General features: G+C 37.9%; 1 protein-coding gene across 1 annotated transcript in view; it reads right to left on the bottom strand.

Moving 5' to 3' along the window:
- Positions 1 to 7,444: 7,444 nt before the first annotated feature.
- Positions 7,445 to 16,232, bottom strand: part of LOC127081292 (uncharacterized) — a 64,383-nt gene continuing 55,595 nt past the window's right edge. Inside the window, exon 3 of the mRNA XM_051021564.1 lies at positions 7,445 to 7,559. Coding sequence (XP_050877521.1) covers positions 7,445 to 7,559 — 115 coding nt within the window. The remainder of the gene's footprint in view (positions 7,560 to 16,232) is intronic.

Raw genomic sequence — 16,232 nt, 5'->3', positions numbered from 1 at the left:
ACCCACCAATCATCTGCTTCCTCTGACAGCATATGCATACCGAACCTGACCTTCTGGTTATCGGCACACTCAGTTACTCGGAAGATCCTCTCGATCTCCTTCAACCACTTCTGAGCGCCATCTGGATCGTATGCTCCCTTGAACATTGGAGGATTGTTCTTCTGGAACTCACTCAGTTGACGAGCAGCTCCCATTCCCACAACATTCGGATTTCCTCCAAATACTCCAGCTAGCATACCCAGAGCCTCAGCAATCGCAGCATCGTCTCTACCTCTTCCAGCCATCTCTATTCTGAAAACCCAACAAGCTAAAACAATAAGTACTGATAGGGTTACACAACACCTATCCCGTACAGGGGAAACAGAATAATTACGACTCGACTCGACCGACTATGCTCTGATACCACTAATGTAACACCCTTCTAAAATACCCCAAATATTTAATTAAAATAACAATATATCAATCAGAGTAACTATGCAATTAAGGGTGTCACACAATTATTTCACACCATTCACCATAATGACTGTCATGCTCTTTTATTAATTCAAAACATCAGCATTTGCATAATACGCAGCGGATAGAAATCACATCAATCATGTAAAACATGTAACACATTACATGTAAAATTATTCAACAAGGTAAAACATCCCGTCCCGATGTTACATCTATCAGAGCATGACCCACTAAGGAGACTACACTAGACTCCAAGCACTAGCTTCTACTCACTCACTGCTCGTTACCTGAAAAATAGTTGTAAGGGTGAGTTCCTCAATCGATATAATAAGCATTATAAAATATCATGTCATGTTAAGTAATTTAACACATTAATCACCCTAATCATATCACACATTCAGTAACGGCACATCAACTCAATTATCATACTCAATACCAACACAATTCCTACTATACTCAATGCCAACATAAACACACGTATAATATTGGAATACATCCATTCATATTATACGCCATACATACATTATGCAATGAGACTCCATGCATGCGGTACCGACTATTCGTGAACATATAGTTCACCTCACCGATCAAACCCAGATACGGCTACCAAGCTCACTAGTCCCACTCATTTGAGACCTAGTGACTCACTCACTAATTCCTCACCATGGGAATTAGCTACCACCCCAAGGGCCATGCTATGCACGCTAATTCACCTAGCATGCAAACATCAACAACAGTCCAAAATGACTAACATCACTAATTCCTCACCATGGGAATTAGCTACCACCATAAAGGCCACAATATGCATGCTAATTCACCTAGCAATGCAACATCATCAACAATAATCCACAATGGACATATGCTCACACTCTAAGCCATAAAACAGTCCATTCACAAACACATGCATAATATATACATTCACAACATTATACATATTTTCACACATCATCAACACATTTATCAGAACATCATATCATGTCACGCCACATAATCAATCACAGTATTAGCACACTCTACTAATACCCCTACTGCTCAAAACAACGGGAAATAATCCCTATTACATCATACGCCAATATAGGCCAACCATCAATTAAGTACACAACATTTAAATACCAATTTTTCGACTTTTCAACAGTGTTAACCGGTTAACACCCTGGGTTAACCGGTTAACGCAACATAGAACACGCTTTCTGGCATAATTCAACAGTGTTAACCGGTTAACGCCCTGGGTTAACCGGTTAACGCAAACAGAACAACAATATTTCACAACTCACAACAGTGTTAACCGGTTAACACCCTGGGTTAACCGGTTAACGCAGACAAGACAACAATTTTTCACAATTCAGAACAGTGTTAACCGGTTAACACCCTGGGTTAACCGGTTAACGCAAGACATAAAGCTGTTCCTGCGCTAACACAAAGCAGAATGCAGAATTCTCCGCATTTTCCGCCGTTGGAGGACTTCCGGACCTCCGATTCCAATTCTGTAAAAAGCTCTACGTTCGGAAAATCACAACACACTCAAATACAGATTCAATTACAGCTTTAACACAACTTATCCAACACAATTTCTCAGCATTTAACAATCCCAATTAGGGTCAAATCAACGGTTTATCACTACCCATTACATGTTAACCCATAATACCCATTAAACGACGATAAACCCCCCTTACCTGAGTTAATCCGGCAATCCTTTTAGCTTCAAGCTCTTCTCTTCTCCAACCTTTGCTCTCTTACTCTTCCTCTTTGCCCTTTCTCCACTTTTCAGCCGCTCCTCTGTTTTTCACGTGAAACTCTTTACCAAAATGAAAACCCTTTTTCTTATTCCCAACTTATATACCAACTCCAAATTATATTATTCCAATAATAATAATAATAATCCAATAATTCTAATTATTTAATTAAATTAATAAAATATAATATTAACTTAAATTGAATAATTATCTTATTTTTATCGGGGTGTTACAAACCCCATGTCCAGAACTCAATGGAGACGTTTTCAACGTCTCAAGCAGACTGAAAGAGGTATGGCTAATATGGCTGATTCTGGAAAGAGAGTTGTTGTGAGGGTCGACATTGCAGCTAAAGACCGGATCAGGGAGTATGTCCGTCGACCAAGTGAGAAATGTTCTGATGAGGTTACTGATGACTTCAATTCAGAATCAGAAGCAAGTTTGGATATCTTAGTCAACATGGTGTCAATTCTACCAGAAGAATACAATTGTGTTACTGAGGTGAAGGATTGGGGAGACGATGCCGACGCTGAAGAAATGGCGTTACATAAGTCATGTTACTTTGTGTTGAATGATGGTTCTATTGAGAGCTAAGAAGCAATTTTTGAGAGGCCCACAATGACTATGAAGAGTCATATGAAACCTCTGTTGATTAGGGCTAAAGTGGAAGGTGTGACTATCAACAAAGTGTTGGTAGATTGTGGCGCTACTGTTAACATCATGCCATAGCCATAGACATAGGTCTTTCACAAGGATAAGGCATCTTCAAAGAGTGTAAGCTTCCAAAGCTACACAATTGCGCGGACCAAGCTCGGATCTTCCTTTCCTATGCACATTATGCCAAGCACGCACAATCTTCTGCTTCAAATGTTGGGGATCTTTACACTCTTGATAGAAAAGACCTTATAACAACATGTTATTAGGTTTGTCTCTCAAGGGGAACCGAAGTTGACGATGAGCCAAAGCAGGGTTGTAGTTAATTCCTCCTTGTGTACCAATGTGAGGCACATTATGGAATTCACCACAACTATCAATAATCTCAAAACTACTTAAGGACGAATCATACTAAACGATATCATCATTAGTGAGAAACATAAGTCTCTGAGACCACCTTAGACATTGTTTGTTCTCCATAAAAGCAGGCGTCTGAGGCATGTGTGAAATAAACCACTGGTACAGAAGAGGAATGCAACAGACAATAGTTCCACCACCTTTAGAATTTTTTAGATGCAAAGACAAATACATATCACCCAACAAAGTAGGCACATGACTTCCAATCAAGAAAAGTCTAATGGCGTTAACATCAACAAAACCGTTAATGTTAGGGAACAAAGCTAATCCATAAATGAGCAACACAAAGATAGCTTCAAAAGCGTCCACACTACCAGTTTGAGCAAAAGTGGTAGCTTCCTTGATGAGGAAAACGGATGGAAACCCAAATAATCCTCCTTTCTTCATCCAATGAGCCTCTATCTCAGACTTCTTCAAGTGAAGAGCTTCAGCAATAATACTAGACCGAGGAATCTCCTCCAATCCACTAAAAGGCACTCTATTAGAAACAGGTATCCCCAAAAGATGAGAATACTCCTCTAAGGTAGGCAAAAGCTGAAAATCTGGGAAAGTGAAATAATGGTAGAGAGGATCATAGAACTGCACCAACACACTCAAGAGTCCTTCAACTACATCAGCAGACAAGATGGATAGAATCTTTCCATGGTGTTGTTTGAAGTCCAAGGGATCTAATACAAAAGATGCTAGCTTCCTTAACTCTTTCAAGTCGGGACATCTGAAACTATACTTCTTAGTGTTCCTTCGTCCATAATCCATGGTCTGAAAATATATGCAAATGACACCTTAGTTCTTTGAAATTTTGTGTGATTAATGTTATGATGCGCATGAAATGCATGAATGCAACAATCACAAATAAGGGATCACACACAAGGCAAACAAAGGTCAAGGGATGATTCAAGTCATTGTGAAGATCAATCATCCATTTTGGTGGATTATGGTTTACAGCTTATCAATACCCAAGTTCCATTGATATTGACAAGACTTGATTGGATCAACCAAGAATCAAGGGTTTGTTGCAAGTCACGAGCATTGAGTCTAGGTAAGAACCATCCCAAAGGAGTTAACTAAGGATAAAACCTGTAGATCATGTTCTAAAAAGTTCCCTGAGTCTTAATCCCATCTATCCGATATTACAGGTTAAGATGACTGACTCATCGACCCATAATATTCTCAAGAGAAACTCGTCTGAGTGTAGTATCATGTAACAACTCTTATCAAGTCTACACCTGAACAGTTTCCGCACTACGTCCTAAATAGGCCAAGATGGGTTAGGTGTTCTAAGGTGCTCAGCTTCTTAGACCCAATAAGAAATAATAATGCCTAACCACAAATACATGTGTGACATTTCCAAATCCAAAGGAGTCTCCACTGAGCAGATGGATCTCAAGCCAACTTGTTAAGGACTACTCCACACAGGTCGAAGATGACTATACCATCCTCTTATCTTAATTGCACTCAAGTTCGGGGTAGAACTTATCTCACCACTCAGAGATCACAAGGCACAACAAGAAGATTATATCACACATACATATGTACAAACATCACATATATACAAGTATATTCACACAAAAAGTAGGCTAAACCCACTAGAGACTACTCCCCAGCAGAGTCGCCACTTAACTTCTGTAGCGAGAAACTCATGATCATCAAGCTATTGACAAGTTAGAGATCAATTAACAAGAGTCGCCACCGCACTTTTATTGTTTCCAAGGGAAAAGGGAAAAAGTATGAACAAAACCCAATTAATAAGAATTTTTCAAATAAAAACTAATAAAAGTCAGAGATCACATGTAAGGGGGTTGGTTACACAGAGGGAAGGTGTTAGCACCCAAAGTGTCCTAGGTACTCTCAGGGAGCCCTTTTTGTGTGCATATGTATTTTGTACAAAGTGATGTTTACAAACAGATAGAATGGGGGGATGAGAAAAGAATTGATTAGTTATATTTTTGTGTTTGACAGGACCTTCGGTCTTATGCCTACGTACCAACATATAAATAAGGGATCAAAACCTCGTAGTTCGGGCTATAAATTTCAAAATGAGTATATTGATTTTACCAAAAAATTAGATTGGAAGGCGCAAAGGCCTAAAATGGTTTGAATGAGTTTGTTCTTTTTGGCTTTTTGAAAGTTTATGTTAAGTATAGTTAAGTTTATTTACATGTTTGATTTAAGAAAATAAGTTTGAAAATGCAATGGCATAAGGCCAGAGTTTTTATCTCTTTTGAAAGTGGTCAAAGTTTAGAACAAGAGGAGTTCACACAAAGAAGGTTTTAAAATTGGAGGGAGAGATTTTGAAATTATAGAAATGGGAAGAAGATGAAGAGACTACCCAATGCACAAAATTTACAAGTTTAAAGTTGAAAAGATCTGACCAAATGGGAGCCATCCAATAGACAAGTATGTCAATAAAAATCCAAAATTCCCTTTGGACTTTTTAGAATCAAGCAATACACAAATGCACAATTATATCAATCTTGAAGAGCAAAGGCATAAAATAAAGATGGTCTCATCCAAGATTATCCACTTTTTGATCTTCTTCAAAATAGCCCATGCAACAGATGAATTCCACAAGTCACATGTTCAACATAACAGCTTAACAATGATCAACATGGCAGATGAATTGGAGACATCTTGAGTGATGTATCAGATGAATTTCAAATTGCAAGCACTTAATTCCTCAACAAATTGGCATTGGCCAAGTCCATTAGCAAAGGAATGTTGCCTAAGTTCTAAGTCCAATTGGTCAAGATCAAACCAACAGTCCACTCAATTTTTTTTTTAGTGTTTTTGTTATTATTTATGTACATTAATGGTCAAAGACCACACAAGCAAACAAGGTATATACAACCAAAATAATATCACACAATATGGTCCAAGTGGACAAAGTGAAAATTACTTTAACATAAACAATTAGAATGATATGTATAATGGCAGATGAAATAAAGTGCTAAATGTAAATTGCATTAAAGTAAAATCTTGAAATTAAAAGTTAATGGTTAGTAAGTTAGTAGTTAGTTTTGTTTTGCTTTTGATTTCAAGACATTCTTTGGAGAACACTCAACCCACTTGCCACAAGCATGGATCCTTAAACCAAAACATCTTCCAAAGGAAGGAAAGAAGGCCAAGTTTCTACACAATACCATGGAAGAGAGGAGACTTACAATCTCACTAACTAGAATGCTTATGCCTTTTATGTCACTAATTTAGCACTATGTTAAGCAATCGTAATTGGACTTATGTAGAAGCCACAACTATTTGAGGTTGGGCAATAGAATTTTGGTGTTAATGCATGTTAGAGACATAGTATAATGGACTATGCTCATAAAACATACCACCCACAAAAATAATATGCAAAAGGTGTGGCCTAATCTCATCCATACTCATGTTAATCTTTCAATCAACTAGTATTAGGACTTTGAGATGTCATTGGCCAAATGGAAATGAATGGATGAAGAAGGGGAATTAGATGAAGAGGAAAAGGGATGAATGAGATCACAGATTGGTCAAAGGAGGACTTTTACCAAATTAATATTATTCATTCATTTTGGGAGATGGAATGTATATTCCATCAATCCCCTAAATCCAATAATATTAACTTGACAAAGTCAAATCAACCTTGACCAAGGCCCAACAACAAATAAGGAACTCAATTAAGTCAATACAAATGGTCAACACAATTAAAATGACATTTATTCAATTAAAAATATTAAAATAATGCATTAAGTTCAAATATGTTTTGTCCAAATCCTAAAATCTCAACAAAACACCAAATAAATGGCCATGAGATTTATCATAGGTCAAACAAGGTCAAAGGACGTTGGAGAAAAAATTTCAGAATTTTTGGACACCTAAAAATATTTGTAAACAATTAAAAACAAATGAAAAATCAATTAATTCATGAAAAATATTAATAATTATCCAAAAAATAATTTTAATTCAGAATATGAAAGAGAAAAATATTTGGAATTTTTTGGTGAAGGTCCCATATTTTTTGGATCAATATTAAATTAATTATAAATTATTGAAGAAAATGGAATTAAAAGGAAATTAAAAAAATCCAAAAATACGTGGACCATCAGATCTCCCTCATTAATTGAGGTTGCAAATCTGATGATCCAAAACATGCGTTCCATGTGTTCCTTAGTCAAACGCGCTGTACACATGGTATTCACAAGGCACAGTCAAGATTAAAACGTGAGAATTAGATCCCATTGTCCAGATGCAAGCCATATCATCGTCGGAGGCAGAGCTCCGGTCTTCTTCCCCGGTGAGCTCCACCAGACTGGTAAAGATGAACCATCACTAAAATTCAAAACAGGGACATGATTCTAAAGAGAAAACATCACTGAGCACGAATATCACCTCCAATTCATCCAATTCCAAATATATTATAAGATATGTGGAATTGAAAAATGAGGGTCATGATCTGAGTTACATCGATTTGGCCTCAAAGCAACTCAATCTTCTTGCCTACATTGGTAGGACTTCAGACAACTCAAGAATCAACGGAATTGCGCAAGAATCAAGGACAATCGAAGAGTTTAAAATTTATGCAAATTACCTTCAATGGAGGTCTGAGCTTGCTAGATCTTGATCTGAATCGTGCTTGGGTTCACTTCACTTGCTTGCAGGAGAGGAATGGAAAGGTTTAGAAGCAATGGACTCCTGGAGAATTGAATTCCAAAATAGTGGAGATTCAAGCTCAAATTCAAATAAATTTATCAGGGTTATCCTCTTAGAGTGAATGGTTTTCAATGGGGATTCAAAGCTGGCGCAATGTGTGTGTGAATTCTGAGCATAAGGGCCTTAATTTATAGAGAAATCAAATGATATTTGCACACTCTTTCCACTTTCAAATTTTGGTAAAATGATGATGCCATGCTGCATGGGCGCGCATAGGCCAATGGAATGATGATTTCAAAGTCCAAATGAATGATCAAATACTTTGAAGATGGATTGGATTGCAAGGTACATGTGCATTGTCACTTGAAGATTGATCCATGCCAAATGATATCAGCCTGTTTAATCCATGTGCAACCTATGCATTTCTCATCCAAAATTAATGATTTTGAGCTCTTTGGATAGGTGAGATCAAGAGGAGAGAGTTTGATGTTGAACACTTTTTCATTTCGAACTTGGAACTTGGAGATATTGAAGGTGGAAGTTTGGTAAATTTGACATATCAAAACTTTTCTAAGTGTCAAGCCATATGTCTCAATATTCCACCTTGCTTAACTTTTTATAGGAGCTTCAAATGAGAAAAGTGTCTTGATCAAAGTTGTAGATCTCTCAAAGTACTTTAAAATGGACACCAATTTCATGTCATTTGGATTGGAAATGATAGAGTTATGAATTTTTAAGGTTTGGAAAAATCACTTGATCAATGGTATAGGTCAAAAGTGACCTATAATGTAGCCTCATATCACATGCTCAAAAAAGTTGTATTAGCTCCCACTCCAAACATAAAAGTTTAAGTAGGCACATTGAATTTGATTGTGCAACTTGGAAATTTTTCATCTCATAAAAATTGAGCAAGTTGTGGCCTTGAGAAGTTGACTTTCAAATTAGGGTTTAGACAAAATGACCTGTAATGTTTCAACATAGAAAATGATTTTCCAAGCAAAACTAGCTCTAGGTCTCAATATGAACGTTGTTTAGAATGTCAAATAGACTAAGTTTTCTCTTGGAATCATTTTCATATGGTGAAACTTGTAGGAGACAGGGTGTAGGGGACCCAGTTTGGATAAGATGAATTCATCTGGCCAACCACCATCAACCAACTTGCTAACCTTCAATTATCTTGTCTTTATAGGATCATAGTAGATCATATATGCATAAGATGATGAAAGTTTAAGTGTACCTTGTGAAATTTTATCAATTGGTGGGATAGCTTGTTGGAAAGTTACCCAAGATACCTAGTCAAACTAGAGTTTCCAAGGAAAATCACCCTCAAACTCTTGAAGCAAACTTAATCAATATAACATGTAGAAACAATTTGGACTCATATATGATGTTCATAACCATTCTTGAATCAATCCTTGGTTGTGCTCTTTGTTCATGAGGGTCTCAAACCCTATATGTGATCAATGAATCGATGAGATCATGCCCTGCCTACAAAAGAGTTAGATAGATACAAAGACATATTTTTGGTATTTTGGTTAGTGAAATGATAAAATACAAGTATGATATAATCACAAAATGCTTGGTGACCTCTCCCAAAACAAACCCAATGAAATAGGGGTAAGGAGGATGCCAAAGTGTGATCCCAATGCTAATGCATATGATGAAATTGCATGAGGGATCTTAGGGTCAAAATTGGGGTCTTACAGGGTACTTAACTCATCGGGAAATTCTTTCTGTTTTTATGTCTCTAATTTTTGCTTGGATCGCCCTTTCGGGTTTTCAATCTACCGAGACGCTCTTTTTTTGCTTAAGCCGCCCTTTCGGGTTTTCAACTTAGCGAGCTGTTCTTTTCTTTTTTAGGAGAAGTATTTCTTGACTACATTTGCGTTCATAGGACGAGTGAACTCTTCACTATCCGTAGTTGTAAGAATCAAAGCACCGCCCAAAAAGGTCCTCTTAACAAGATATGGGCCTTCGTAATTAGAGTCCATTCTCCTCTAGAATCTAGCTTGAATGACAGGATCTTCTTGAGCAAAAGGTCACCTTCTCTAAACACACGAGGTATGACCTTCTTATCAAAAGCTATCTTCATTCTCTGCTGATATAACTGACCATGACACATGGAAGTCAATCTCTTCTCTTCAATTAAATTCAGCTGATCAAACCTGGTCTGACACCATTCATCCTCAGTCAACTTGGCTTCCATGAGCACACGCAATGAAGGAATCTCAACCATTATGGGGAGCACTACTTCCATACCATACACAAGAGAAAAAGGGGTTGCCCCTGTTGAAGTGCGAACGGATGTACGACACCCATGAAAAGCAAACGGGAGCATCTCATGCCAATCCTTATATGTGACAACCATCTTCTGAATGATCTTCTTGATGTTCTTGTTTGCAGCTTCAACAGCCCTATTCATCTTGGGTCTGTAGGGAGAAGAATTATTATGTGCAATCTTGAAGTCTTTGCAAAGAGCTTCCATCATATTGTTATTCAAGTTCGATCCATTATCAGTAATGATCTTGCTTGGCACATCATAACGGCATATGATCTGATTCTTGATAAACCCCACAACAACTTGCTTGGTTACATTTGCATATGATGTCGCTTCAACCCATTTTGTGAAGTAGTGAATTGCCACTAAAATGAAACGATGTTCGTTCGAAGCTTTTGGCTCAATCATCCCAATCATATTAATTCCCGACATGGAGAAAGACCATGGGGCAGAGATAACATTCAATAGTGTAGGAGGAACATGAATCTTATCAGCATAAATTTGACACTTGTGTCACTTTTTCACAAATTTGCAACAGTCAGATTCCATTGTCAGCCAATAGTAACCTGCTCGCAACATCTTCTTTGCCATTTCATGTCCATTGGAATGAGTACCAAAGGAACCTTCGTGCACTTCAGTCATCAACAAGTTTGCTTCGTGTCTATCCATGCATCTGAGCAAAACCATGTCGATGTTTCTCTTGTACAGTATATCACCATTCAAGTAGAAATTACCGGCTAATCTTCTCAAAGTATTCTTATCTTTCAAAGATGCCCCAGGCGGGTAAATTTGAATTTGGAGGAAACATTTGATGTCATACTACCACGGCTTCTCGTCTCTGACTTCTTCAATAACAAACACATGAGCTGGCACGCATCACAGACAAATTAGGAACCTCATTCCAATACTCCACCACAATCATTGACACCAATGTTGCAAGAGCATCTGCCATCCAATTTTCATCTCGAGGGATATGATGGAACTCAACCTTTGTAAAGAAATTTGAAATCCTCCTCTCATAATCTCTATATGGTATTAAATCATGTTTATTTGTCTCCCATTCACCTTAGATCTGATTCACAACCAAAGTTGAATCTCCAAAGACATCTAAATACTTGATTCCGAGATTCATGGCATGTTCAAGCCCCATAATGCAAGCTTCATATTATGCCATGTTGTTTGTACACTTGAAAGTCAATCTAGTTGTAAATGGTAAATGCATGCCTTGAGGAGTAATAATCACTGCCCCAATGCCATTACAATACTGATTAACAACTCTATCAAATACCATGCCTCAACGGGAACCAGGCTCTGGCCCTTCTTCAAGCAATGGTTCATCACAATCTTTCATTTTCAAGTACAAAATCTCTTCATCAGGAAAGTCATACTGCACTAACTGGTAATCTTCAATCGGTTGGTGAGCCAAATGATCATCCAAGATACTACCTTTGATTGTTTTCTGAGATCGGTATTCGATATTATACTCTGATAACAACATCTGCCAACGGGAAATCCTCCCAGTTAAAGCAGGCTTCTCAAATATATACTTAATTGGATCCATCTTGGATATCTACCAAGTGGTATGATTCAACATATATTGGCGCAGACGCTTAGCAGCCCAAGCAAATGCGCAACAAGTTTTCTCAAGCATAGAATACCAGTTTCACAGTCGGTGAACTTCGTACTGAGGTAGTAAATTGTAAATTATGTCTTTCCAGTCTCATCTTGCTGACCAAGAACACAACACATACTATCTTCAAGCACATTCAAATACATGATCAACGGTCTTCCTTCAACAGGCGGAGACAAAATTGGAGGTTCAAGCAGATATTCCTTGATACTGTCAAAAGCTTTCTGGTAGTCTTCGGTCGAATCACAAGACTGATCTTTCCGAAGAAGCTTAAATATAGGCGCACATGTGGAAGTCATGTGGGAAATGAATCTAGAGATATAATTCAAGCGATTGAGAAAACCTCTTACTTGCTTCTCAGTTTTGGGCGCAGACATCTCTTGTATTGCTTTGACCTTGGCAGAATCAACCTCAATACCCTTCTCGCTGACATAAGTCTCTGAGACCACCTTAGACATTGTTTGTTCTCCATAAAAGCAGGCGTCTGAGGCATGTGTGAAATAAACCACTGGTACAAAAGAGGAATGCAACAGACAATTGTTCCACCACCTTTAGAATTTTTTAGATGCAAAGAGAAATACATATCACCCAACAAAGTAGGCACATGATTCCCAATCAAGAAAAGTCTAATGGCGTTAACATCAACAAAACCGTTAATGTTAGGGAACAAATCTAATCCATAGATGAGCAACACAAAGATAGCTTCAAAAGCGTCCACACTACCAGCTTGAGCAAAAGTGGTAGCTTCCTTGATGAGGAAAACAGATGGAAACCCAAATAATCCTCCTTTCTTCACCCAATGAGCCTCTATCTCAGACTTCTTCCAATGAAGAGCTTCAGCAATAATACTAGACCGAGGAATCTCCTCCAATCCACTAAAAGGAACTCTATTAGAAACAGGTATCCCCAAAAGATGAGAATACTCCTCTAAGGTAGGCACAAGCTAAAAATCTGGGAAAGTGAAATAATGGTAGAGAGGATCATAGAACTGCACCAACACACTCAAGAGTCCTTCAACTACATCAGCAGACAAGATGGATAGAATCTTTCCATGGTGTTGTTTGAAGTCCAAGGGATCTAATACAAAAGATGCTAGCTTCCTTAACTCTTTCAAGTCGGGACATCTGAAACTATACTTCTTAGTGTTCCTTCGTCCATAATCCATGGTCTGAAAGTATTTGCAAATGACACCTTAGTTCTTTGAAATTTTGTGTGATTAATGTTATGATGCGCATGAAATGCATGAATGCAACAATCACAAATAAGGGATCACACACAAGGCAAACAAAGGTCAAGGGATGAATCAAGTCATTGTGAAGATCAATCATCCATTTTGGTGGATTATGGTTTACAGCTTATCAATACCCAAGTTCCATTGATATTGACAAGGCTGGATTGGATCAACCAAGAATCAAGGGTTTGTTGCAAGTCACGAGCATGAAGTCTAGGTAAGAACCATCCCAAACGAGTGAACTAAGGATAAAACCTGTAGATCATGTTCAAAAAAGTTCCCCGAGTCTTAACCCCTAGGTAGCCGAGCTACGAAGACTCTGATTCTCATATTCATATGAGATACGTATGCAGTGGATGCGACATCCGTGCGAGTCATTTTCTTTTGACCCCCCTTTTTTTAGTAAATAACACATTAGATAAACCTACACCCTTTAGACAAGAACTACAAAAGTGGATCCGGTAGAGTACTACGGATGCGTAGGGGTGCTAATACCTTCCCTTCGCATAATCGACTCCCGAACCCAAGATTTGGTTGCGAGACCATGTCTTGTCCTTTCCTTTTTCCAGGTTTACTTCGAGCGTTTCCTTTCCCTCCTTTGGTATAAATAACGCACGGTGGCGACTCTCCTGTCTTTCTTCGCCGGTTGTTTTTTTTCGCATTCCATTTTTTAGGTTGCGACACGTGGACCATCAGATCTCCCTCATTAATTGAGGTTGCAAATCTGATGATCCAAAACATGCGTTCCATGTGTTCCTTAGTAAAACACGTTGTACACATGGTATTCACAAGGCACAATTAAGATTAAAACGTGAGAATTAGATCCCATGGTCCAGATGCAAGCCATATCATCGTCGGAGCCAGAGCTCCGGTCTTCTTCCCCGGTGAGCTCCACCAGACTAGTAAAGATGAACCATCACTAAAATTCAAAACAGGGACATGATTTTAAAGAGAAAACATCACTGAGCACGAATATCACCTCCAATTCATCCAATTCCAAATATATGAAGAGATATGTGGAATTGAAAAATGAGGGTCATGATCTGAGTTACTTCGATTTGGCCTCAAAGCAACTCAGTCTTCTTGCCTACATTGGTAGGACTTCAGACAACTCAAGAATTAATGGAATTGCGCAAGAATCAAGGACAATCGAAGAGTTTAAAATTTATGCAAATTACCTTCAATGGAGGTCTGAGCATGCTAGATCTTGATCTGAATCGTGCTTGGCTTCACTTCACTTGCTTGCAGGAGAGGAATGGAAAGGTTTAGAAGCAATGAACTCCTGGAGATTTGAATTCCAAAATAGTGGAGATTCAAGCTCAAATTCAAATAAATTTATCAGGGTTATCCTCTTAGAGTGAAGGGCTTTCAATGGGGATTCAAAGCTGGCGCAATGTGTGTGTGAATTCTGAGCATAAGGGCCTCAATTTATAGAGAAATCAAATGATATTTGCACACTCTTTCCACTTTCGAAATTTGGTAAAATGATGATGCCATGCTGCATGGGCGCGCATAGGCCCATGGAATGATGGTTCGAAAGTCCAAATGAATGATCAAATACTCTGAAGATGGATTGGATTGCAAGGTACATGTGCATTGTCACTTGAAGATTGATCCATGCCAAATGATATCAGCCTGTTTAATCCATGTGCAACCTATGCATTTCTCATCCAAAATTAATGATTTTGAGCTCTTTGGATAGGTGAGATCAAGAGGAGAGAGTTTGATGTTGGACACTTTTTCATTTGGAACTTGGAACTTGGAGATATTTAAGGTGGAGGTTTGGTAAATTTGACATATCAAAAATTTTCTAAGTGTCAAGCCATATGTCTCAATATTCCACCTTGCTTAACTTTTTATAGGAGCTTCAAATAAGAAAATTGTCTTGATCAAAGTTGTATATCTCTCAAAGTACTTTAAAATGGACACCAATTTCATGTCATTTGGATTTGAAATGATAGAGTTATGAATTTTTGAGGTTTGGAAAAATCACTTGATCAATGGTATAGGTCAAAAGTGACCTATAATGTAGCCTCATATCACATGCTCAAAAAAGTTGTATTAGCTCCCACTCCAAACATACAAGTTTAAGTAGGCACATTGAATTTGATTGTGCAACTTGGAAATTTTTCATCTCATAAAAATTGAGCAAGTAGTGGCCTTGAGAAGTTGACTTTCAAATTAGGGTTTAGACAAAATGACCTATAATGTTTCAACATAGAAAATGATTTTCCAAGCAAAAATAGCTCTAAGTCTCAATATGAACGTTGTTTAGAATGTAAAATAGACTAAGTTTTCTCTTGGAATCATTTTCATATGGTGAAACTTGTAGGAGACATGGTCTAGGGGACCCAGTTTGGATAAGATGAATTCATCTGGCCAACCACCATCAACCAACTTGCTAACCTTCAATTATCTTGACTTTATAGGATCATAGTAGATCATATATGTATAAGATGATGAAATTTTAAGTGTACCTTGTGAAACTTGATCAATTGGTGCGATAGCTTGTTGGAAAGTTACCCAAGATACCTAGTCAAACTAGAGTTTCCAAGGAAAATCACCCTCAAACTCTTGAAGCAAACTTGATCAAGATAACATGTAGAAACAATTTGGACTCATATATGATGTTCATAACCATTCTTGAATCAATCCTTGGTTGTGCTCTTTGTTCATGAGGGTCTCAAACCCTATATGTGATCAATGAATCGATGAGATCATGCCCTACCTACAAAAGAGTTAGATAGATACAAAGACATATTTTTGGTATTTTAGTTAGTGAAATGATAAAATACAAGTATGATATAATCACAAAATGCTTGGTGACCTCTCCCAAAACAAACCCAATGAAAGAGGGGTAAGGAGGATGCCAAAGTGTGATCCCAATGCTAATGCATATGATGAAATTGCATGAGGGATCTTAGGGTCAAAATTGGGGTCTTACAGGGTACTTAACTCATCGGGAAATTCTTTCTGTTTTTACGTCTCTAATTTTTGCTTGGATCGCCCTTTCGGGTTTTCAATCCACCGAGACTCTTTTTATTTGCCTAAGCCGCCCTTTCGGGTTTTCAACTTAGCGAGCTGTTCTTTTCTTTTTTAGGAGAAGTATTTCTTGACTGCATCTGTGTTCATAGGACGAGTGAACTCTTCACTATCCGTAGTTGTAAGAATCAAAGCACCGCCCAAAAAGGCTCTCTTAACAAGATATGGGCC

This window comes from Lathyrus oleraceus, chromosome 5 (assembly GCF_024323335.1).
Source record: "Lathyrus oleraceus cultivar Zhongwan6 chromosome 5, CAAS_Psat_ZW6_1.0, whole genome shotgun sequence".
Lineage (NCBI taxonomy): Eukaryota > Viridiplantae > Streptophyta > Magnoliopsida > Fabales > Fabaceae > Lathyrus > Lathyrus oleraceus.
This window is presented reverse-complemented; position numbering and strand designations above follow the sequence as displayed.